The sequence below is a fragment of the Pelodiscus sinensis genome, chromosome 16, assembly GCF_052426305.1.
Source record: "Pelodiscus sinensis isolate ZL-2025 chromosome 16, ASM5242630v1, whole genome shotgun sequence".
Classification (NCBI taxonomy): Eukaryota; Metazoa; Chordata; order Testudines; family Trionychidae; genus Pelodiscus; species Pelodiscus sinensis.
Window position 1 is genome coordinate 41,740,178 of NC_143067.1, and position 22,502 is coordinate 41,762,679.

Genomic DNA, 22,502 nt, shown 5'->3' on the forward strand with positions numbered 1-22,502 from the left:
CCCCATGCTCCCGGCTCCCCCCCAGGGTCTGACCCCCGACCCCGTCACACCGCCCTGCCCCCCCCCATGCTCCCGGCTCCCCCCCAGGGTCTGACCCCCGACCCCGTCACACCGCCCTGCCCCCCCCCATGCTCCCGGCTCCCCCCCAGGGTCTGACCCCCGACCCCGTCACACTGCCTTCCGCCCCCCCCATGCTCCCGGCTCCCCCCCAGGGTCTGACCCCCGACCCCGTCACACCGCCCTGCCCCCCCATGCTCCCGGCTCCCCCCCAGGGTCTGACCCCCGACCCCGTCACACCGCCCTGCCGCCCCCCCCCATGCTCCCGGCTCCCCCCCAGGGTCTGACCCCCGACCCCGTCACACCGCCCTGCCCCCCCCATGCTCCCGGCTCCCCCCCAGGGTCTGACCCCCGACCCCGTCACACCGCCCTGCCGCCCCCCCCCATGCTCCCGGCTCCCCCCCAGGGTCTGACCCCCGACCCCGTCACACCGCCCTGCCCCCCCCATGCTCCCGGCTCCCCCCCAGGGTCTGACCCCCGACCCCGTCACACCGCCCTGCCGCCCCCCCCCATGCTCCCGGCTCCCCCCCAGGGTCTGACCCCCGACCCCGTCACACCGCCCTGCCGCCCCCCCCATGCTCCCGGCTCCCCTCCCCCAGCCCCCCGACCCCGTCACTGCGCCGCCAGCCCTGCCGTGCGAGCGCGGCCCCGGGCAGCGCCAGGCGGAGGGGAAGTGAAAACAGCAGCAGGAACCGGAGCCTGACGCGTGGTGCTCGTCCCCTCGCTGCCGCTCACCTGCTGGGTTCCAGACTCGCCGGCATCCAGCAGACTCTGCACCTGCGGCTCCCGCGGCCATGGGGCCCCTGCGCTCGGCGCGCGCGGTCGCAACCGGAGCCGTGCTGCTGCTCGCCTGGGCCTGGCTGGGCAGGGCGGAGCCGTGCCCCACAGGTAAGGCCACGCGGGCGGCCCTGCCTGGCACCGGACATGCTACCCGGGGAGGCCAGGCCCTCGCAGCTGCTTTGTCATGGCTCCCGCCCGGGAGCAGGGACTTGCTGGCTCACGGAGCCTGGCCTGCTGGGATCCCATCGCTGGCCCCAGGCCCGCAGGGCCTCTCCTAAGGATCTCCCAGCCTGGGACGGAGCCCTGCTGCCCGTGCTCTGGCGTGCTGGCCCAGCCGCTGCTGGCTGGAAAGGCCCTGGGGCTGCCCTTGCCCACTGAGGCAGTGGGGCAGCGTCGTGGATTCGGGGAATTCAGGGCAGAGCCATGGAGCCGGGGCATGCGGGGCAGGCTGTGGAGCCAGAGCAGGGCCATGGAGCTGGGGCATTTGGGGCAGGGCTGTGGAGCCGGGGCAGGGCCGTGGAGCCGGGGCGTGCGGGGCAGGGCTGTGGAGCCGGGGCAGGGCCGTGGAGCCGGGGTACGCGGGGCAGGGCTGTGGAGCCAGAGCAGGGCCATGGAGCTGGGGCATTTGGGGCAGGGCTGTGGAGCCGGGGCAGGGCCGTGGAGCCGGGGTGTGCGGGGCAGGGCTGTGGAGCCGGGGTGTGCGGGGCAGGGCTGTGGAGCCGGGGTGTGCGGGGCAGGGCCGTGGAGCCGGGGCAGGGCCGTGGAGCCGGGGCAGGGCTGTGGAGCCGGGGTGTGCGGGGCAGGGCTGTGGAGCCGGGGTGTGCGGGGCAGGGCCGTGGAGCCGGGGCAGGGCCGTGGAGCCGGGGTGTGCGGGGCAGGGCTGTGGAGCCGGGGTGTGCGGGGCAGGGCTGTGGAGCCGGGGCAGGGCCGTGGAGCCGGGGCAGGGCTGTGGAGCCGGGGTGTGCGGGGCAGGGCTGTGGAGCCGGGGCAGGGCTGTGGAGCCGGGGTGTGCGGGGCAGGGCCGTGGAGCCGGGGCAGGGCCGTGGAGCCGGGGTGTGCGGGGCAGGGCTGTGGAGCCGGGGTGTGCGGGGCAGGGCTGTGGAGCCGGGGCAGGGCCGTGGAGCCGGGGCAGGGCTGTGGAGCCGGGGTGTGCGGGGCAGGGCTGTGGAGCCGGGGCAGGGCCGTGGAGCCGGGGTGTGCGGGGCAGGGCCGTGGAGCCGGGGCAGGGCTGTGGAGCCGGGGCAGGGCTGTGGAGCCGGGGCAGGGCCGTGGAGCCGGGGCGTGGCCGTGGAGCCGGGGCAGGGCCGTGGAGCCGGGGTGTGTGGGGCAGGGCCGTGGAGCCGGGGCAGGGCTGTGGAGCCGGGGCAGGGCCGTGGAGCCGGGGTGTGCGGGGCAGGGCTGTGGAGCCGGGGTGTGCGGGGCAGGGCTGTGGAGCCGGGGCAGGGCTGTGGAGCCGGGGTGTGTGGGGCAGGGCTGTGGAGCCGGGGCAGGGCTGTGGAGCCGGGGTGTGCGGGGCAGGGCTGTGGAGCCGGGGCAGGGCTGTGGAGCCGGGGCAGGGCTGTGGAGCCGGGGTGTGTGGGGCAGGGCCGTGGAGCCGGGGCAGGGCTGTGGAGCCGGGGCAGGGCCGTGGAGCCGGGGCGTGGCCGTGGAGCCGGGGTGTGCGGGGCAGGGCCGTGGAGCCGGGGCAGGGCCGTGGAGCCGGGGCAGGGCCGTGGAGCCGGGGTGTGCGGGGCAGGGCTGTGGAGCCGGGGCAGGGCCGTGGAGCCGGGGCGTGGCTGTGGAGCCGGGGTGTGCGGGGCAGGGCCGTGGAGCCGGGGTGTGCGGGGCAGGGCCGTGGAGCCGGGGCAGGGCCGTGGAGCCGGGGCAGGGCCGTGGAGCCGGGGCAGGGCCGTGGAGCTGGGGTGTGCGGGGCAGGGCTGTGGAGCCGGGGTGTGCGGGGCAGGGCTGTGGAGCCGGGGCAGGGCCGTGGAGCCGGGGTGTGTGGGGCAGGGCTGTGGAGCCGGGGCAGGGCCGTGGAGCCGGGGTGTGCGGGGCAGGGCCGTGGAGCTGGGGTGTGCGGGGCAGGGCCGTGGAGCCGGGGCAGGGCCGTGGAGCCGGGGTGTGCGGGGCAGGGCTGTGGAGCCGGGGCAGGGCCGTGGAGCCGGGGCGTGGCCGTGGAGCCGGGGTGTGCGGGGCAGGCTGTTGGTTTCCTAGAGCACTGGCTCTCAGCCTTGCTGGACATGGTGCCCTGGCGGGAGCCTGCCATGTCCCCCATGTATGACCTGGCACGACGGACGTGCCAGCGCTCTGCTGCTGCTGCCCTGCGGGCGCGCGAGTTGCCTGCAGCAGTTGCCGGCTGGGGCTGTGGCCCGTCTGGCTGAGCACCCAGGCAAGTCGCGGACGGCCACGGGGCTTCGCTCGGCGTTGGCTGGCGCTTCTGCAGCTGTTGGGAGCCAGGCGCACGCGTCCCGGCTGAGAGGCGCTGAGGCAGAGCGAGGTGCCGCTGGGGCAGGAGCCAGGCACTTCCTCCTCTCGGCGGCCGACTTTCCAAATGCAAACGCCAGGCTGGGCAGGAATGGCCGCCAGGGCCCCTGCCTGCGCGAGAGCCGGGGGGGGGCGCAGGCCGCAGGGCACCCACCCGGCTGGGGCTGGAACATGGGCAGGAGCTGGGCCCTGCGGCTGCACCCCCGTCCCCAGGACCTCCAGGGCTGGGGGCAGCAGGAGCTGCTGGGGCAATCGGGCCAAGCCACGGGCAGAGCAGCCTGACCCATCCCCATGGGGACACTCGCCTGACGGCTTCGGGGCTTTGTCCTGCTCAGGCCAGGCCTCGGCCTCCCTGCCCGGGCCCCGCGGCGGCCGATCCGCACACTCGGCCTGCAGGGGAGTGACCGCGGCAGGGCTGGCTGCACCGCGCCTCAGTGCCGAAAGGGGCCGGCACTGGGCCCAGGGGTGGCCTCGCCGGGCGCTGGTTGGCCTCCCCGCAGGGCAGCTTCCTGTGCTCGGCAGCCGCCCATGCTCTTGGCCCTCGTCAGACCGTTAGACCAAAGGTTCATCCAGCCCCGTGGGGGGCCCTGGACCCCGTCCTCCAACAGCGCCAGAGAACAGAGCAGGGATCCTCCCGTCGCCCATTCCCAGCTGCTGACACACAGAGGCCAGGGACTCCTGACCCAGCCTGGCCAACAGTCACTGATGGACCAACCCTCTGTGAACTGATCTAGCTCTTTTCTGAACCCTGTTAGAGGCCTGGTCTTCACCACATCCTCTGGCGAGGAGTTCCACAGGTTGTGCATTGTGTGAAGAAAAACTTCCTTTGGTTTGTTTTAAAGGTGCAGCCTGTTAATTTCATTTGGTGACCCTAGTTCTTGTGTTACGGGAAGAAGTAAATCCCTCTTCTTTAGTCACTTTTTCCACACCAGCCGTGATTCCACAGACCTCTAGCGCACGCCAGGCCATCTCTCTTCTGAGAGGGAAAGTCCCAGTCTCGTTCATCAGGGCGCGTCGGGGACCCCCCAATCCTGCACCCCCGTAGTGGCAAGACCAGACTGCGCCAGTCGTAGAACGGGGGGTCATTGCTCCTCCAGGACACAGCCCAGCACAGACGGGATGTGGGGACAGGACGCCTCAGCCCCCTTGGGGGTCCCCTGCCCTCCCTAAACCCTCACCCCTCAGCTTAGGCTGTTTCCTTCATGTTTCTGCCAAGCACTGCCTCCCTCCCAGACCTGCTCCCAGCCAGGTGTTTGTCTCCCCCTCCCTTTGTCTCTGCCCCCCGCCCCCACCGGGGGAAGGGCCTTGTTCTCTGCCCAGGCTGGGACGGGGTGTCTGGGCCAATGCACACGTGGGGGAGTCAGTGGGAATCACAGCCCAGCGCAGGGGACCCGGGTCACAGAGCAGACCCCCCCACGGCACGGTCTCCTCACGTGGCAGCTGTTCCAACCCCCCTCGTTGCTGCTCTTTTCCGAACTTTGCCCAGGGCTGAGAGCGCGTTTCGAGGGGCGCGGGAGCTCAGCTGCCCGCAGCGTCCCAGACGGGGCGTCGTGGGTAAGAGCATCTCTGGTCCTCCACCCGCCGAGGGGGAACAGCTGGTTCAGTGCCTGTCGGTTTGACGGACAGCTGGGACCGGGCTTTGCCAGGTGCATCAGGTTGCATTTAGCACCATTGAATTCCATCCCGTTTCGTGAGATCTGCCTGGAGCTGCTCAGTCTGCCTGGGCCATGGCTCGCGGGAGCAGGGCTGGAGGCGCGGGCAAGGGGGCAGGCTGGCTCGGCTCAGCCTCATGCAGCGCAGCGTCAGCAGTGCTGTGTGTGCGGCCGAGCTGGCTCCTCACAGCGTAAGGCATCGACGGGCCCGCTCCTCGGACAGGCACGAGGCATCGCCCAGCCGCCCTGCGCCCGCTGCCAGCCGCTGGGTCTGCAGGGACGCCTGAGCCCGCCAGCGCTCTGCAGGTAGCGCCGCCGAACGGCCAGGCTGCCAGCCCCTGGGTCTGCAGGGACGCCTGAGCCCCCAGCGCTCTGCAGGTAGCGCCGCCGAACGGCCAGGCTGCCAGCCCCTGGGTCTGCACGGACGCCTGAGCCCCCCAGCGCTCTGCAGGTAGCGCCGCCGAACGGCCAGGCTGCCAGCCCCTGGGTCTGCAGGGACGCCTGAGCCCCCAGAGCGCTCTGCAGGTAGCGCCGCCGAACGGCCAGGCTGCCAGCCCCTGGGTCTGCAGGGACGCCTGAGCCCCCCAGCGCTCTGCAGGTAGCGCCGCCGAACGGCCAGGCTGCCAGCCCTGGGTCTGCAGGGACGCCTGAGCGCCCCAGCGCTCTGCAGGTAGCGCCGCCGAACGGCCAGGCTGCCAGCCGCTGGGTCTGCAGGGACGCCTGAGCCCCCAGCGCTCTGCAGGTAGCGCCGCCGAACGGCCAGGCTGCCAGCCCCTGGGTCTGCAGGGACGCCTGAGCCCCCCAGCGCTCTGCAGGTAGCGCCGCCGAACGGCCAGGCTGCCAGCCCCTGGGTCTGCAGGGACGCCTGAGCCCCCAGCGCTCTGCAGGTAGCGCCGCCGAACGGCCAGGCTGCCAGCCCCTGGGTCCCTGCTCTGCACACAGGTTGTGCTGCCCTTGGCTGGTGCCGTGGGAGCCGATTCAGCTCCCATGGGTCTAACGGACGGGGCCACGTCGCTGCTATCGCTCAGTCAGCTTCCCCACAGTTGTCGGCGTGGCCCTGCCCCCTTTCCGGCAGGGACTTGCCTGGCTGGGTCAGCCCAGGGCACTAGGTGCTCAGTTCCTCTTTCCCTGTCTGCAGTTCCCCTGGATGCTTCCTGTTGCAGGCTGCTGCCTGTGCCGTGGCTGGCGTGTCCCTGGCTGCGCTGTGCTCGGGGCAGGCTGCTGGCCGTTCCGTGGCTGGCGTGTCCCCGGCTGCGCTGCGCTCGGGGCAGGCTGCTGGCCGTTCCGTGGCTGGCGTGTCCCCGGCTGCGCTGCGCTCGGGGCAGGCTGCTGGCCGTTCCGTGGCTGGCGTGTCCCCGGCTGCGCTGCGCTCGGGGCAGCTGCTGGCCGTTCCGTGGCTGGCGTGTCCCCGGCTGCGCTGCGCTCGGGGCAGTCTGCTGGCCGTTCCGTGGCTGGCGTGTCCCCGTCTGCGCTGCGCTCGGGGCAGGCTGCTGGCCGTTCCGTGGCTGGCGTGTCCCCGGCTGCGCTGCGCTCGGGGCAGGCTGCTGGCCGTTCCGTGGCTGGCGTGTCCCCGGCTGCGCTGCGCTCGGGGCAGGCTGCTGGCCGTTCCGTGGCTGGCGTGTCCCCGGCTGTACTGCGCTCGGGGCAGGCTGCTGGCCGTTCCGTGGCTGGCGTGTCCCCGGCTGTGCTGCGCTCGGGGCAGGCTGCTGGCCGTTCCGTGGCTGGCGTGTCCCCGGCTGCGCTGCGCTCGGGGCAGGCTGCTGGCCGTTCCGTGGCTGGCGTGTCCCCAGCCATGCTGCGCTCGGGGCCAGGCTGCTGGGTCCCTGGCTGTCCTCTCTTGCCCAGCTTCCCCTGGTGAAAAGTGACCCAAGAGCCAGAGCAGGCTCTGCCCATTCCAGCCATCTCTGCCTGCTGGCCCAGCAGGGGCCTTGGTGTCCTCACAAGGGATGTTAACTGTCGGTTAATTGACTAGTCGAGTAACCTGGTGAATTCTTCTTGGTTAGTCAACTAGCCTCCAGTCCCCGGGGGCGGGGCTGGCAGCCTGTGTATCGGAGGCAGCAGTGCAGGGCCAGACGGGAGCCAGTTTAAAAACCAGCCCCCCCCATGGACCGGCTGCCTGTCGCCCTGCGTCCGATACAGAAGCCGTAGTGCGGGGCGGTGGCAGCCCTCATCTGGGGACGGTCTGAGCTCCCGGATCCTGGCGGAGCCGGAACTGAGCCAGGCTGCCTGCCCACCCGGCTCCTGATGCACTTTAAATACAGACCCGGACCCATCCCAAGCCAGGACTGAGCCGGGCTGCTGGCCAGCTTGCTACCGGCTGTACCTGGGTGTGGAGAGCCGCGTGGAGCCGACAGCTTTCACCCTGCGCGTATCGGTTCATCGCCCTGTGGCATGGGGGGGTCTGCGCTGTCACCCGGGTCCCCTGGCTGGGCTGCGATTCCCACTGACTCCCCCACGTGCATTGGCCCAGACCCCTCGTCCCAGCCTGGCAGAGAACAAGGCTCTTCCCCCGGAGAGACAAAGGGAGGGAGGCAGGGACGGCACCTGGCTGGGGGCAGGGCCTGGGGGCTGGGCAGCGTCAGGCTGGGAAACACGAAGAGAGGAGACTAAGCTGAGTACTGGGGGTTCGGGGGCCTGTGGACCCGCCCCAAGGGGTCTAGGGCTGCCAGCCCCTGACTCCTGTACCCACGTCGTGTCTGTGCTGGGCCGTACCCTGGAGAAGCAATAGCCCCGCCATGTTCTCCGGGCTGGCGCAGGCTCATCTTGCTGCAGACGGGGTGCAGGATCGGGGGGTCCCCGACTCGCCGTCACTGCTCCATCGACTGCACTAGTCCAGCCCCAGGCATGACAGCTGCTCCCCTGCTGGGCCAGTTCTGCAGGGGAATCCGGAGGCCCGTCGGGAGGGAGCGATGCCCAGAGCCCCGGGGCAGGCTCCGAATCCCTGTGGCGCTAGAGCTCCAGGAGCCCGGCAGGTCCAGCGTGAGACCAGCCCTGGCTCAGGCGTTCGCGCCTCTCGGGTGGTGCTGAGAGACCCAGCGCGCAGCCCGTGATGGCGAGGCGGGTCCCCCGGCCCTGCAGCCCCGCAGCAGCAAGAACAGCCCCCGCCAGCCGGTAGAACTGGGGGTTACTGCTTCTCCAGGGCCCAGCCCAGCCCAGCCGGGACGTGGCTGCAGGAGTCGGGGCCAGGAGCCTCAGAGCCCTTGAGATGGGTCCCTGGCCCCTAGCCCCCCTTCAGTCCGTCTCCTTCATGGTTCCAGCGAACGGCTGCCCCTCCCCCAACACTCCCTCCCTTTGTCCCCTCCCCTCCCTTAACCGGTAGGGCCGGTTCAGTCACCCTCATGGGGCCCTCAAGGCCCCCCCCCCCCCGGGCCAGTAGGGGTCGCCCACAGCCCAGCGCCCAGCCAAACGCTCCCGGCTGGGCCCCGCCCTGTCCTGCTTCTGTACCAACCCCCCCCCCCCACACTGCTTCTCTGCCAGCTCCTGCCCCCCGCCCCCTCACCAGCTCCTCGCGGCCTCCCCCCGAGCACCCGCCCCAAACACTGTCCCCTTTGGCCTGGCCCTGGCCCTGCCCATGGGGCTGCGCTCAGTGCAGGGAGGGAACTACCTGCTGTTTCTCCCCAGGGCTGGGCAAAGGCCACGAGTGGCTCTGGTGGGGAGGAGGGGCTGGGGTGGCGGCGGGGTGTGTGTGTGTGTGTGCGTGCAGGCCTGGGGTGGCGGCGGGGGGGGAGTGCGTGCAGGCCTGGGGTGGCGGCGGGGGGGGAGTGCGTGCAGGCCTGGTGGGACGGCGGGGGGGGATGCATGCAGGCCTGGTGGGATGGCGGGGGGGGGGGGGAGCGCGCGCAGGCCTGGTGGGACGGCGGGGGGGGGGAGCGTGCGCAGGCCTGGAGGGATGGCGGGGGGGATGCATGCAGGCCTGGAGGGATGGCGGGGGGGGGGGAGTGCGTGCAGGCCTGGTGGGACGGCGGGGGGGGGGGATGCATGCAGGCCTGGTGGGACGGCGGGGGAGGGGAGCGCGCGCAGGCCTGGAGGGATGGCGGGGGGGGGGAGCGCGCGCAGGCCTGGGGTGGCTGCGGGGAAGGGGGGTGCGTGCAGGCCTGGGGTGGCAGCGGGTGGGAGGAGCGCGCGCAGGCCTGGGGTGGTTGTGGGCCCTGCTCAGCAACCCAGCTCCGTCAGTGGGGCTGAACCCCCCCCCATGGGAGCCCGACCTCCCCAGGCTGGGGCCCAGAGCCTTCCAGGGCCTGCCTGGGGGTGGGATTCAAGGCCATGCTGAGACCACCTGGCTGCTGTGCATGGCAGAGGAATAGCAGTACCCCCGTCACAGCCATCACTAGGGGGTGCAGGACTCGACACCCCTGCCCCCCCGTCCCTGGCCTGCACACCCCGCTGGCTCGGGCACCATTCCCTGCCTGGGGTGGCTCAAAGCTCATCTCTCCCCAGCCATGGGGCCAGTGAAACAATCCTCCCCCCACATCCTCGCCCCCCAGCGACTGCCGCAAGCCCCGAGGGCCCTGGCCCCAGACCACTCCTGGGCCGGCCGGTTCGTGGCGTAGGCGCGGGGTGGGATCCCAGACTCCCGGCTTAGCCTCTGACCAGCTGCAGGGCCTGGGGAGCTGCTCGCCTGCCGCAGTTGGGGGGGGCTGGCTGAGCCCACCCGGGGCTGGGCAGGGGGGCGGCTGCAGGCCTGGCGAGCACCCTAACCTGTCTGCCTTGGCCCCACAGAGCCCCGCCCCAAAGGCCGAGCCATGGTGCGCCCGTGCGAGGGGCCCGGCGGGAACGTCACGCTGGCCGGCTCCTGGCTGGAGTGGCACCTGCGCAGCCCGGTGAGCACGCGCCTGCTGCCGGCGCTCTACGGCGCGGTGCTGCTGCTCGGCCTGCCCGCCAACGCCCTGGCCTTCGGCGTGCTGGCCGCCACGCCCCGCAAGTGCGCCTCCACCCTCTTCCTGCTCAACCTGGCCGGCGCCGACCTGCTCCTGGGCCTGCTGCTGCCCTTCCGCATCGCTTACCACCTGCTGGGCAACGACTGGCGCCTGGGCGAGGCCGCCTGCCGGGCGCTGCTGGGCCTCTTCTACGGGAACATGTACGGCTCCGTGCTCCTGCTCACCTGCATCGGCCTGGACCGCTACCTGGCGCTGGTGCACCCCTTCCTGTGGCGCGGCTCCCGCCACCTGCGCCCGGCCGCCGGGCTCTGCGGGGGCCTCTGGCTGGCCGTGGCGCTGGGCCTGAGCCCGCTGCTGCGCCACCCCCACACGCAGCACCTGCCCGAGCTCAACCTCACCACCTGCCAGGACGTGCTGGAGCGGCAGGCGGAGCGCCAGCTGGCTGCCTACTTCTGCGCACTGGTGGGGCTGGGCTTCGCCGCCCCCTTCCTGCTCCTCGCCTGCGCCTACGGCCGGGTGCTGGGCCGGCTGCTCCTGCAGGGGCGGCGCCACGCCCGCGTGGTGCGCCTGCTGGCCCTGGTGCTGCTGGCCTTCGCCCTGTGCTTCACGCCCAGCAACGTGCTGCTGCTGCTCCACGCCCTGCAGCCCCCGGGCGAGGCGCACAACCGCAGCTACAGCTGGTACACGCTGGCCCTGGCCCTCAGCGCCGCCAACACCTGCCTCGACCCCCTCATCTACTTCTACGCCTCCCAGGACTTCCGGGCCCGGCTCCGGGCCCTGCTCCGGCGCGGGCGGAGCCTCCGACCCACTGGGGCTGCCCCACAGGGCCGGCGCTAGGCCAGGGCCAGGCCTTTGCAGCTAGCTCGGGCCCCGCCCCAGGTCTGGGTGGGCTGCCCAGGGGGAAGTGGGGATGGGGGGGTACTGGGGGGCGCTCACTGCCCTGGGATACTGGTATGATGGGGGGGGAGTGGGGGGTACTGGGGGGCGCTCACTGCCCTGGGATACTGGTATGACGGGGGGGGAGTGGGGATTGGGGGGTACTGGGGGGCGCTCACTGCCCTGGGATACTGGTATGACGGGGGGGGAGTGGGGATGGGGGGGTACTGGGGGGCGCTCACTGCCCTGGGATACTGGTATGACGGGGGGGAGTGGGGATTGGGGGGTACTGGGGGGCGCTCACTGCCCTGGGATACTGGTATGACGGGGGGGGAGTGGGGATGGGGGGGTACTAGGGGGTGCTCACTGCCCTGGGATACTGGTATGACGGGGGTGGGGAGTGGGGATGGGGGGGTACTAGGGGGTGCTCACTGCCCTGGGATACTGGTATGACGGGGGGGGGGAGTGGGGATTGGGGGGTACTGGGGGCACTCACTGCCCTGGGATACTGGTATGACGGGGGGGAGTGGGGATTGGGGGGTACTGGGGGGCGCTCACTGCCCTGGTGTAAGCGGGGGAATGGTCCCGCTCCTGTGGGGAACTTTCCTGGCTTCTATACACCCCGGTGAAATGAACCAGCGAAAGGATCTGAGTCCCCGCTCCCACTTCCTTTACCCCACGGCTCCCTGATCCTGAGGGCTCCCCCTCCACTCTCCTGAGTAGCAGAGCCCTTGAAACCCCAACAAGGCTGGGCCCAGGTTTCCTGGGGCTTAATCCCTGACCTTGTAGTCACTAGGGGCAGGAGTTAGGGTGTCCCCACTCCGAGGTGCTCTCTTTACACTGCCGGCCTTCTTGGCCCAGTGATCACTTCATAAGGTTCAAAGCAAATACAATTTATTAAACATCAACTGATTAAAGAGAATAGAATAAGAAACAATGAGAATGGTTAAATGAGAACACACAGCCCTGCTCTGTAGCACAGGGACATCAACACAGCAGTCTGCAGAGTGTAAGGACAGTTCACAGTCTCTTCCTTAGAAGCCCTGGATGTGCTGCAAGGGGCTGCAGGCTGGACACGCTTGCACTGGCAGTGACCACACAGCCTCAGTCTCTAAGTGGCCAGACCCCTCTCCCAGTCCAGAGCCTTTCCCCACACTTTGCAGGTCCCAGTAGCTCACCACATCCAGCTGCAGGCTGTGCTGCTTGGCTGTTCCAGCTCCTTGTGTTGCTTCTCTGTTCCTTTTGGCTTTCTGAGCACTGCCAGTCTGCTGCTCAACACAGGGTCTGCCCTGCTTGGCCTGTCTGTGTCTGGTTCTGTCGCTGCAGGACTTCTTCTTGTCCTCCTCTTTCAGCTCTCTGTCTTTGCAGGACCTCTTCTGCACACAGCTTGTTTGTTCAGAGCCAGAGCCAGAACAATCCCCACTTACAACCTGTCAGTCAGGCTGAGCTGGAGTGTTGACTGCTTTCCATTGTCTCTGGGGTCTGTCAGTCTCATGAACCCTTCCCCTTCTGAAGCTGGTAAACCAAAAAACTCCCACAGAGTTTTAGTAAGGGGTAACAGTCCCCTTACACTGGGATACTGGTATGACGGGGGGGGGGGGAGTGGGGATTGGGGGGTACTGGGGGGTGCTCACTGCCCTGGGATACTGGTATGACGGGGGGGGGGGGAGTGGGGATGGGGGGGTACTGGGGGCACTCACTGCCCTGGGATACTGGTATGACGGGGGGGAGTGGGGATGGGGGGGTACTGGGGGCGCTCACTGCCCTGGGATACTGGTATGACGGGGGGGGGAGTGGGGATGGGGGGGTACTGGGGGCTGCTCACTGCCCTGGGATACTGGTATGACGGGGGGGGAGTGGGGATGGGGGGGTACTGGGGGGCGCTCACTGCCCTGGGATACTGGTATGACGGGGGGGGGAGTGGGGATGGGGGGTACTGGGGGGCGCTCACTGCCCTGGGATACTGGTATGACGGGGGGGGGAGTGGGGATGGGGGGGTACTGGGGGGCGCTCACTGCCCTGGGATACTGGTATGACGGGGGGGGGAGTGGGGATGGGGGGGTACTGGGGGGCGCTCACTGCCCTGGGATACTGGTATGACGGGGGGGGGAGTGGGGATGGGGGGGTACTGGGGGGCGCTCACTGCCCTGGGATACTGGTATGACGGGGGGGGAGTGGGGATGGGGGGGTACTGGGGGGCGCTCACTGCCCTGGGATACTGGTATGACGGGGGGGAGTGGGGATGGGGGGGTACTGGGGGGCGCTCACTGCCCTGGGATACTGGTATGACGGGGGGGAGTGGGGATGGGGGGGTACTGGGGGGTGCTCACTGCCCTGGGATACTGGTATGACGGGGGGGGGAGTGGGGATGGGGGGTACTGGGGGGTGCTCACTGCCCTGGGATACTGGTATGACGGGGGGGGGAGTGGGGATGGGGGGTACTGGGGGGTGCTCACTGCCCTGGGATACTGGTATGACGGGGGGGGGGAGTGGGGATGGGGGGTACTGGGGGGTGCTCACTGCCCTGGGATACTGGTATGACGGGGGGGGAGTGGGTTGTTACAGGCCCCCAGCTCAGAGGGCACGGCCGGCTCTGGCCTGCAGAGAGAGGCCCCGAGGCCCTGCCCAGCAGGACCCAGTCAGGGGCAACAGAGAGGGGGGCTCAGGCAACCCCATTACCTGGCCACAGACACAGGGTGGGGAGGGTCAGACGAAGGGGGCTGGGGATAGGGCAGGCAGAGCCCACCGGGGGGGCGGAGCCCCGGGCCAGGGGTCTCCCTGAAGGGCCCACAGCTGAGAGGGGTGGGCTGGGGGCTCAGAGGGGCGGACCCTGTCGCTCTGGCCTTGAGCCCCGGGGCAGTGGGGCTGTGCCGTGGGGGGCTGTCTGCCCTGTAACCCAGGGCCCCTGCACCGTGGGGCTGCCCCGCATGGGTCTGGGCCCAGAATAGCAGGCGATTCCCGGGAGAGACAAGGGAGCAGGGTGGAGACCAGCAGGCGGCTTCGGGGAAGGGTCAGTGGCTGGCTGGGACCAGGAGGGAGTGAGCCTAAGCTGGGGGCTGGAGGTCTAGGGGGGCGGTGGACCCCCCCCAAGGGGGCTGAGGCTCCTGGCCCTGCCTCCTGCAGCCACGTCCCGTCTGTGCTTGGCTGTGCCCCGGAGAAGCAATAAACCCCCCTGTTCTACGACTGGCGCAGTCTGGTCTGGCTGCTGCAGGACCGGGGGAACCCCGACTCGGCGCCACAGGGGACTCAGGACCGGGGGGACCCCGACTCGGCGCCACAGGGGGTGCAGGACCGGGGGGACCCCGACTCGGCGCCACAGGGGGAGCAGGACCGGGGGGAACCCGACTCGGCACCACAGGGGACTCAGGACCGGGGGAACCCCGACTCGGCGCCACAGGGGGTGCAGGACCGGGGGGACCCCGACTCGGCGCCACAGGGGGTGCAGGACCGGGGGAACCCCGACTCGGCGCCACAGGGGGTGCAGGACCGGGGGGACCCCGACTCGGCGCCACAGGGGGTGCAGGACCGGGGGAACCCCGACTCGGCGCCACAGGGGGTGCAGGACCGGGGGGACCCCGACTCGGCGCCACAGGGGACTCAGGACCCGGGGACCCCGACTCGGCACCACAGGGGGAGCAGGACCGGGGGACCCCGACTCGGCACCACAGGGGACTCAGGACCGGGGGACCCCGACTCGGCGCCACAGGGGGTGCAGGACCGGGGGACCCCAACTCGGCGCCACAGGGGGTGCAGGACCGGGGGGACCCCGACTCGGCGCCACAGGGGGTGCAGGACCGGGGGGACCCCGACTCAGCGCCACAGGGGGTGCAGGTTTGGGGGGACCCCGACTCAGCACCACAGGGGACTCAGGACCGGGGGACCCCGACTCGGCACCACAGGGGGTGCAGGACCGGGGGGACCCCGACTCGGCGCCACAGGGGGTGCAGGACCGGGGGGACCCCGACTCAGCGCCACAGGGGGTGCAGGATTTGGGGGACCCCATCTTGGCGCCACAGGGGGTGCAGGATTTGGGGGACCCCAACTGCGCCGTCACACAGGGGTCAGTGCCCCCATCCATGGGCGGGGCAGCCCTGCCCCCCTCGCTGCCGGCCGTGCTGGAGGCAGGGTTTGGGGACCGCTCCTGAGAAGCCAGGGCCCGAAGGCCCAGGGATTCTCCCCTCTGCCAAGCCCCAGAGCAACCCCCCGCCTGCCCCCTGCGCCCCACCCCTTGGAGAGCCCTGCGGCCTGCAGCTGCCTTAGCTCTGGCCTGGTGCACCCCACCCCCCAGCTGGGCCCAGGGCCCCCCACCTGCCCCTTTCCCACAGCAGCAGGAGGCCCCAGCTCTCCCGCCATGGAGCTGCTCATCCCCCGGCCTGGGCCATTCCCACCCGAGCGGCTCCACACCCAGCGGGGCTGCGCAGCCTGGGGGGCTGCCCCCGGGGGCAGAGGCTGGAGCAGTGCCCAGGGCATCGCCCCCAGCAGAGCAGCTCCGGCTCCAGCCCCATCGCTGCCGGAGGGGAGCTGCCCAGCACGGCCCAGCCACACGCGGCTGAGCCCCCGGCCCCCCCACGTCCAGCCTTGGCAGCAGGGGGGGGCGCAGGCCCAGGCCACCCCAGCACGGCGCCCCCACCCCCGGGGACCAGGCTCAGCCAGCCTGCTGCTGCCCATCAGGCCGTTCGGCGCAGCGCCCACGGGTGCTGTGCAGAGTCTTTATTGGCATTGCAGGAGGGGACAGGTCTAAATAACCGGGCAGGGCAGGTCTGCCCCGGGCAGCACGGACACAGCGGACAGGCCGGCTGCCGGAGCGCTCCAGCGTCCAGGCTCTTCCCACCGCCCCCAGCGCGCTGGGGCTCCGGCTGCAGTGCAAATCGGAGCCTCCTCCAGCGCACACACCCTGCACACGCAGCATCGCACACGCTGCATTGCACACCCTGCACACACACACACGCACATGCACACGCTGCATGGCACACGCTGCATCGCACACACCCTGCACACGCACACGCTGCATCGCACACGCTGCATTGCACACCCTGCACACGCACACGCTGCATCGCACACGCTGCATTGCACACCCTGCACACGCACACGCTGCATCGCACACGCTGCATTGCACACCCTGCACACGCACACGCAGCATCGCACACGCTGCATTGCACACCCTGCACACACACGCACACGCTGCATGGCACACACGCTGCATTGCACACCCTGCACACGCTGCATCGCACACACCCTGCACACGCACACGCTGCATCGCACACGCTGCATTGCACACCCTGCACACGCAGCATCACACACGCTGCATTGCACACCCTGCACACACACACACACGCACACGCACACGCTGCATGGCACACACGCTGCATCGCACACACCCTGCACACGCACACGCTGCATCGCACACGCTGCATTGCACACCCTGCACACGCACAATTGCACACGCTGCATTGCACACCCTGCACACACACACGCACACGCTGCATGGCACACACGCTGCATCGCACACACCCTGCACACGCACACGCTGCATCGCACACGCTGCATTGCACACCCTGCACACGCACACGCAGCATTGCACACACTGCATTGCACACCCTGCACACACACACGCACACGCTGCATGGCACACACGCTGCATTGCACACCCTGCACACCCTGCACACGCACACGCTGCATTGCACACCCTGCACACACACACGCACACGCTGCATCGCACACACCCTGCATCGCACACGCTGCATTGCACACCCTGCACACACACATGCACACGCTGCTTTGCACACCCTGCGCACGTGCGCGCACACACGCGCTGCATTGCACAACCTGCACACGCACACGCACGCACACGCTGCATCGTACACCCTGCGCACACGCGCACGCACGCTGCATCGCACACCCTGCGCACACGCTGCATCGCACACCTTGCGCACACGCTGCATCGCACACCCTGCGCACACGCTGCATCGCACACCCTGCACGCACACATGCGCTGCATTGCACACCCTGCACGCACACATGCGCTGCATTGCACACCCTGCACGCACACACACGCTGCATCGCACACCCTGCACACACACACACGATGCATCGCACACCCTGCGCGCACACACACACACACACGATGCATTGCACACCCTGCGCACATGCTGCATTGCACACCCTGCACACACACACGCTGCATCGCACACGCAGCATTGCACACCCTGCACACACACACGCACACGCTGCTTTGCACACCCTGCGCACGTGCTCACACACACACGCTGCATTGCACAACCTGCACACACACGCACGCTGCATCGTACACCATGCGCACACGCGCACGGACGCTGCATCGCACACCCTGCGCACACGCTGCATCGCACACCCTGCACACACACGCGCACACACACACGCTGCATCGCACACCCTGCACGCGCACACGCTGCATCGCACACCCTGCACACACACACGCGCTGCATTGCACACCCTGCGCACACACACGCACACACACACGCTGCATCGCACACCCTGCACACATGCGCGCGCACACACATGCATCGCACATGCTGCGCACACACACTGCATTGCACACGCTGCGCACACACATTGCATCGCACATGCTGCACATGCACATGCTGCATCGCACACCCTGTGCACGCACACACACACCTGCTGCATCGCACACCGAACACACACGTGCACACAGACGTTGCATCGCACACCCTGCATGCACGCGCACACACGCTGCATCGCACACCCCGCACACATGCGCACGCACACACGCTGCATCGCACACCCCGCACGCACGCCCACACGCTGCATCGCACACCCCGCACGCACGCCCACACGCTGCATCACACCCTGCACACACACACACCCTGCATCACATACGTCCAGCACACACACTCACGCTGCATCACATCCTGCACACACGCACACACAATCATGCTGCACATGCACACACTGCATCACACACCCTGCAGACGCACGCACACTCATACTACATCACATGCCCTGTGCGCACACACTCACACTATCACACGCATGCCCTGCATGCTCCCCATCACACAGAGGCCCTGCACACACACACCTCCCCCACAGACTGGCGGATGCTCACACCTCCCTCCCAGTCGCACAGCAAGTTGCAAAAACTTGCCTCTTCCTGTTTGGTTTGTGCTTCCCCTTCGCAGCGCCTGCGGGTGCCTGGCAGCGCTGGGCTCAGGCAGCCCCGGGGGCCGTGCGGCATCCCACTGGGTGCGGAGCGGAGGGGCAGGGCGCAGCCCCCAGGCCTGGGAACGCCAGGCGGGGTCACGTGACCTGCTGCCCGGGCCCGGGCGCCGGCCCCTCGCTCTTCCTCAGGAGGCGGCTGCTGAGCTCCTGCATGAGCCGCTCGCTGGCGGGCGAGGCCAGCTGGGTGCTGCGCTTCCTGGCACCCTCCTGCGGGGGCTCGGGGCTGGCCGCCGGCGCCAGGGGCAGGGCCAGCAGCTCCCGGCTCCTGGGGGCCGGCAGCTCCTCGGCTCTCTCCAGCGAGCCTGCCTGGGCGGCCCTGAGCCCCGGGGCCCTGTCCCACTCCGGGGCCTGCTCGGGATCCAGGTCCAGGCCCCTCTCGAGGGACAGCGACCTGGACTGGGCGCCCGGCCCCCTCCGCTCTGGGCTGCGGCTCGGCGGCTGCTCCGGGGGCAGGGCTGGCTTGCTGGATGTGTCCACGGCGGGCACCGGGGCCAGCGCCAGCAGGGGGCCTGCGTCCAGCCGCGGCAGGGCCAGCGCCAGGAACTCGCCCACCTCCTCATACACCGGCTCCACGGCCGCCTCGGCCGCCTGCTGCTCCTCCACCGAGTCCTGGTGCATCTTCATGGGCTGGTGAGGCCAAGGGCTCCGTGAGCGCCAGGCACCAGGCCCCCCCCTGCGGAGCTCCCCCCCGGGCCCCCGGGGCAGGGCACTTCTGGGGGGAGGCAGAGCCCCGCCCGCGGCCCTGCTGGAGGGGGAGCTGCCAGGTCCAAGTGGCTGCCGGGTTTGACCCATATTAGGGCTGCAGCCTCCTCCAGGCCAGGCTGGCTCTGCCCCGCCCCCCACGAGGAGCATGGCCCAAGCCGGCGTGACCCACGGAGCCCCCCCTCTTTGGCCTAGCCCCACGGCTGGACCTGAGCCAGCCAGCGCTGGCAGCCCGGGGTGCGAGATGCCCTGCCCCCTCCCGCGCAGCTTCGCCCTGGGCTGGCTCTCCAGCTTCTGCCCCATGGCTCCTGGTGGGGCCGGGGAGGCGCCTGCCCCGGCACAGCCGTTCCCAGCGCTGCGGGGCCGGGGGTCTCAGCCCAAAGCCATGCAGAAAGCCCCGACCTGGCCAGCCAGCCGCTCCTTCCACATGCGCTCAGCCTCCGCGGGCAGCCCTTTGTCTGACACCCCCAAGCGCCGTGGGGCCACCCGCCTCTGAACGACGCCACGGGGCCTCTGCCCCCCGCAGGGCTCCCTGGGAAACATGCAGCCCATGCAGGTACTTACAAAGAACATGGACAGAGTCCTTCGCGCGTGCAGGCGGCGCTACAAACGGAGACGGGAGAGTAAGTGGGGCCGGGGCGGGGCCGGCAGCCCCACGCGTGCGGGGGAGGACACTGCCACCCACAGGAGCCACAGCTCACGGGGACCTCTGCATGCCCCCCCGCTAGCCCCACAGGGCCGTACCAGGGTCTGGTTGGCGGAGAGCAGGCTGGCGTCGGTGCTGTCTCCCTGCAGCGGGACGAGGGGCATGGTGCCGAACTTCTGCCTGGCGAGGTCGGAGGAGGAGCGTCGCCGCATGACAACCGGGCGCAGGCCGTCGTGCTGCACGGGGACGCACCACGTCACTGCCCGGCGCTGCCCCCCCCCCGGCACTGCCAGCCCCCCCCGGCCAGCACCTCCCTGCCTGGCACTGCCACCCCCCCAACCCCCCCCGGCACTGCCAGCCCCCCCGGCCGGCACCTCCCTGCCTGGCACTGCCACCCCCCCAACCCCCCCCGGCACTGCCAGCCCCCCCGGCCGGCACCTCCCTGCCCGGCGCTGCCACCCCCCAGCCCCCCGGCACTGCCAGCCCCCCCAGCCCCCCGGCACTGCCAGCCCCCCTGGCCGGCACCTCCCTGCCTGGCACTGCCACCCCCCCCGGCCAGCACCTCCCTGCCTGGCACTGCCAGCCCCCCCCAGCCTACCACACACCTGGTTGCCAGCGCTTACTCACCTGAGCCTTCAGGATGCTGGTGGTCCAGTCCCACAGCTCGGCCTGCCCTGCACATGCCAGGGACCTGTGGGGCCAGAGGAGATACTGGCTGGGTACTGGGCCCAGCTGCACCCCACACAGTCAGCGCTGCCCCAGGGTTGGCTGGAGACACAAGCAGGCTCTGTACATGCACACAGATGTGTACAGATAGACACACACATTAGCATGCTCGCACATGCATGTGCACACAGGGCACACAGGAGGCGCGTACATACACAAAGAAGTGCGCACACAGGGCACACAGGAGGCGCGTGCATACACAAAGAAGTGCACACACAGGGCACACAGAGGGCACGTGCAGACACAAACAAGTGCCCACACAGGGCACACAGGAGGCGCGTGCACGCACAAACAAGTGCGCACACAGGGCACACAGGAGGCGCGTGCACACACAAAGAAGTGCGCACACAGGACACACAAGAGGCACGTGCACGCACAAAGAAGTGCGCACACAGGGCACACAGGAGGCGCGTGCACGCACAAAGAAGTGCGCACACAGGGCACACAGGAGGCGCGTGCACGCACAAAGAAGTGCGCACACAGGGCACACAGGAGGCGCGTGCACGCACAAAGAAGTGCACACACAGGGCACACAGGAGGCGCGTGCACGCACAAAGAAGTGCGCACACAGGACACACAAGAGGCGCGTGCACGCACAAAGAAGTGCACACACACAGGGCGCACAGGAGGCGCGTGCACGCACAAAGAAGTGCGCACACAGGGCACACAGGAGGCGCGTGCACGCACAAAGAAGTGCGCACACAGGGCACACAGGAGGCGCGTGCACGCACAAAGAAGTGCGCACACAGGGCGCACAGGAGGCGCGTGCACGCACAAAGAAGTGCACACACAGGGCGCACAGGAGGCGCGTGCACGCACAAAGAAGTGCACACACAGGGCACACAGGAGGCGCGTGCACGCACAAAGAAGTGGACACACAGGGCACACAGGAGGCGCGTGCACGCACAAAGAAGTGCGGACACAGGGCACACAGGAGGCGCGTGCACGCACAAAGAAGTGCGCACACAGGGCACACAGGAGGCGCGTGCACGCACAAAGAAGTGCGGACACAGGGCACACAGGAGGCGCGTGCACGCACAAAGAAGTGCGCACACAGGACACACAAGAGGCGCGTGCACGCACAAAGAAGTGCACACACACTGGGCACACAGAGGGCGCGTGCACGCACAAAGAAGTGCACACACACAGGGCGCACAGGAGGCGCGTGCACGCACAAAGAAGTGCGCACACAGGGCACACAGGAGGCGCGTGCACGCACAAAGAAGTGCGCACACAGGGCACACAGGAGGCGCGTGCACGCACAAAGAAGTGCGCACACAGGGCGCACAGGAGGCGCGTGCACGCACAAAGAAGTGCACACACACAGGGCGCACAGGAGGCGCGTGCACGCACAAAGAAGTGGACACACAGGGCACACAGGAGGCGCGTGCACGCACAAAGAAGTGCGGACACACAGGGCGCACAGGAGGCGCGTGCACGCACAAAGAAGTGCGCACACAGGGCGCACAGGAGGCGCGTGCACGCACAAAGAAGTGCACACACAGGGCGCACAGGAGGCGCGTGCACGCACAAAGAAGTGCACACACAGGGCGCACAGGAGGCGCGTGCACGCACAAAGAAGTGGACACACAGGGCACACAGGAGGCGCGTGCACGCACAAAGAAGTGCGGACACACAGGGCACACAGGAGGCGCGTGCACGCACAAAGAAGTGCACACACACTGGGCACACAGAGGGCGCGTGCACGCACAAAGAAGTGCACACACACAGGGCGCACAGGAGGCGCGTGCACGCACAAAGAAGTGCGCACACAGGGCACACAGGAGGCGCGTGCACGCACAAAGAAGTGCGCACACAGGGCACACAGGAGGCGCGTGCACGCACAAAGAAGTGTGCACACAGGGCGCACAGGAGGCGCGTGCACGCACAAAGAAGTGGACACACAGGGCACACAGGAGGCGCGTGCACGCACAAAGAAGTGCGGACACACAGGGCACACAGGAGGCGCGTGCACGCACAAAGAAGTGCGGACACACAGGGCACACAGGAGGCACGTGCACGCACAAAGAAGTGCAGACACACAGGGCGCACAGGAGGCGCGTGCACGCACAAAGAAGTGCAGACACACAGGGCGCACAGGAGGCGCGTGCACGCACAAAGAAGTGCAGACACACAGGGCGCACAGGAGGCGCGTGCACGCACAAAGAAGTGCAGACACACAGGGCGCACAGGAGGCGCGTGCACGCACAAAGAAGTGCAGACACACAGGGCGCACAGGAGGCGCGTGCACGCACAAAGAAGTGCAGACACACAGGGCGCACGGGAGGCGCGTGCACGCACAAAGAAGTGCAGACACACAGGGCGCACGGGAGGCGCGTGCACGCACAAAAGTGCAGACACACAGGGCGCACGGGAGGCGCGTGCACGCACAAAGAAGTGCAGACACACAGGGCGCACGGGAGGCGCGTGCACGCACAAAGAAGTGCAGACACACAGGACGCACGGGAGGCGCGTGCACGCACAAAGAAGTGCACACACAGGACACAC

The 22,502-nt window shown here is 69.5% G+C and overlaps 2 protein-coding genes across 2 annotated transcripts in view; one reads left to right on the forward strand and one right to left on the reverse strand.

The window, feature by feature from the left end:
* Window positions 1-707: 707 nt before the first annotated feature.
* Window positions 708-10,760, forward strand: LOC142818691 (proteinase-activated receptor 4-like). The gene is made up of 2 exons (XM_075900013.2): window positions 708-945; window positions 9,672-10,760. The coding sequence occupies exons 1-2, from the start codon at window positions 852-854 to the stop codon at window positions 10,664-10,666; spliced, it is 1,089 nt and encodes a 362-aa protein (XP_075756128.2). The 5' UTR covers window positions 708-851; the 3' UTR covers window positions 10,667-10,760.
* A 5,602-nt stretch (window positions 10,761-16,362) lies between these two features.
* ARAP3 (ArfGAP with RhoGAP domain, ankyrin repeat and PH domain 3) overlaps window positions 16,363-22,502 on the reverse strand; it is a 35,647-nt gene continuing 29,507 nt past the window's right edge. Inside the window, 5 exon segments of the mRNA XM_089769613.1 lie at window positions 16,363-16,629; window positions 16,711-18,547; window positions 19,187-19,225; window positions 19,367-19,504; window positions 19,896-19,959. Coding sequence (XP_089625739.1) covers window positions 17,999-18,547; window positions 19,187-19,225; window positions 19,367-19,504; window positions 19,896-19,959 — 790 coding nt within the window. The 3' untranslated portion in view covers window positions 16,363-16,629; window positions 16,711-17,998.

Excerpts from the sequence above, each read along its gene's own strand:
- LOC142818691 (XM_075900013.2), top strand. The coding sequence starts at position 852 with ATGGGGCCCCTGCGCTCGGCGCGCGCGGTCGCAACCGGAGCCGTGCTG. Across the intron at positions 946-9,671 it reads GGCGGAGCCGTGCCCCACAG|AGCCCCGCCCCAAAGGCCGA; the intron begins GTAAGGCCACGC and ends TTGGCCCCACAG.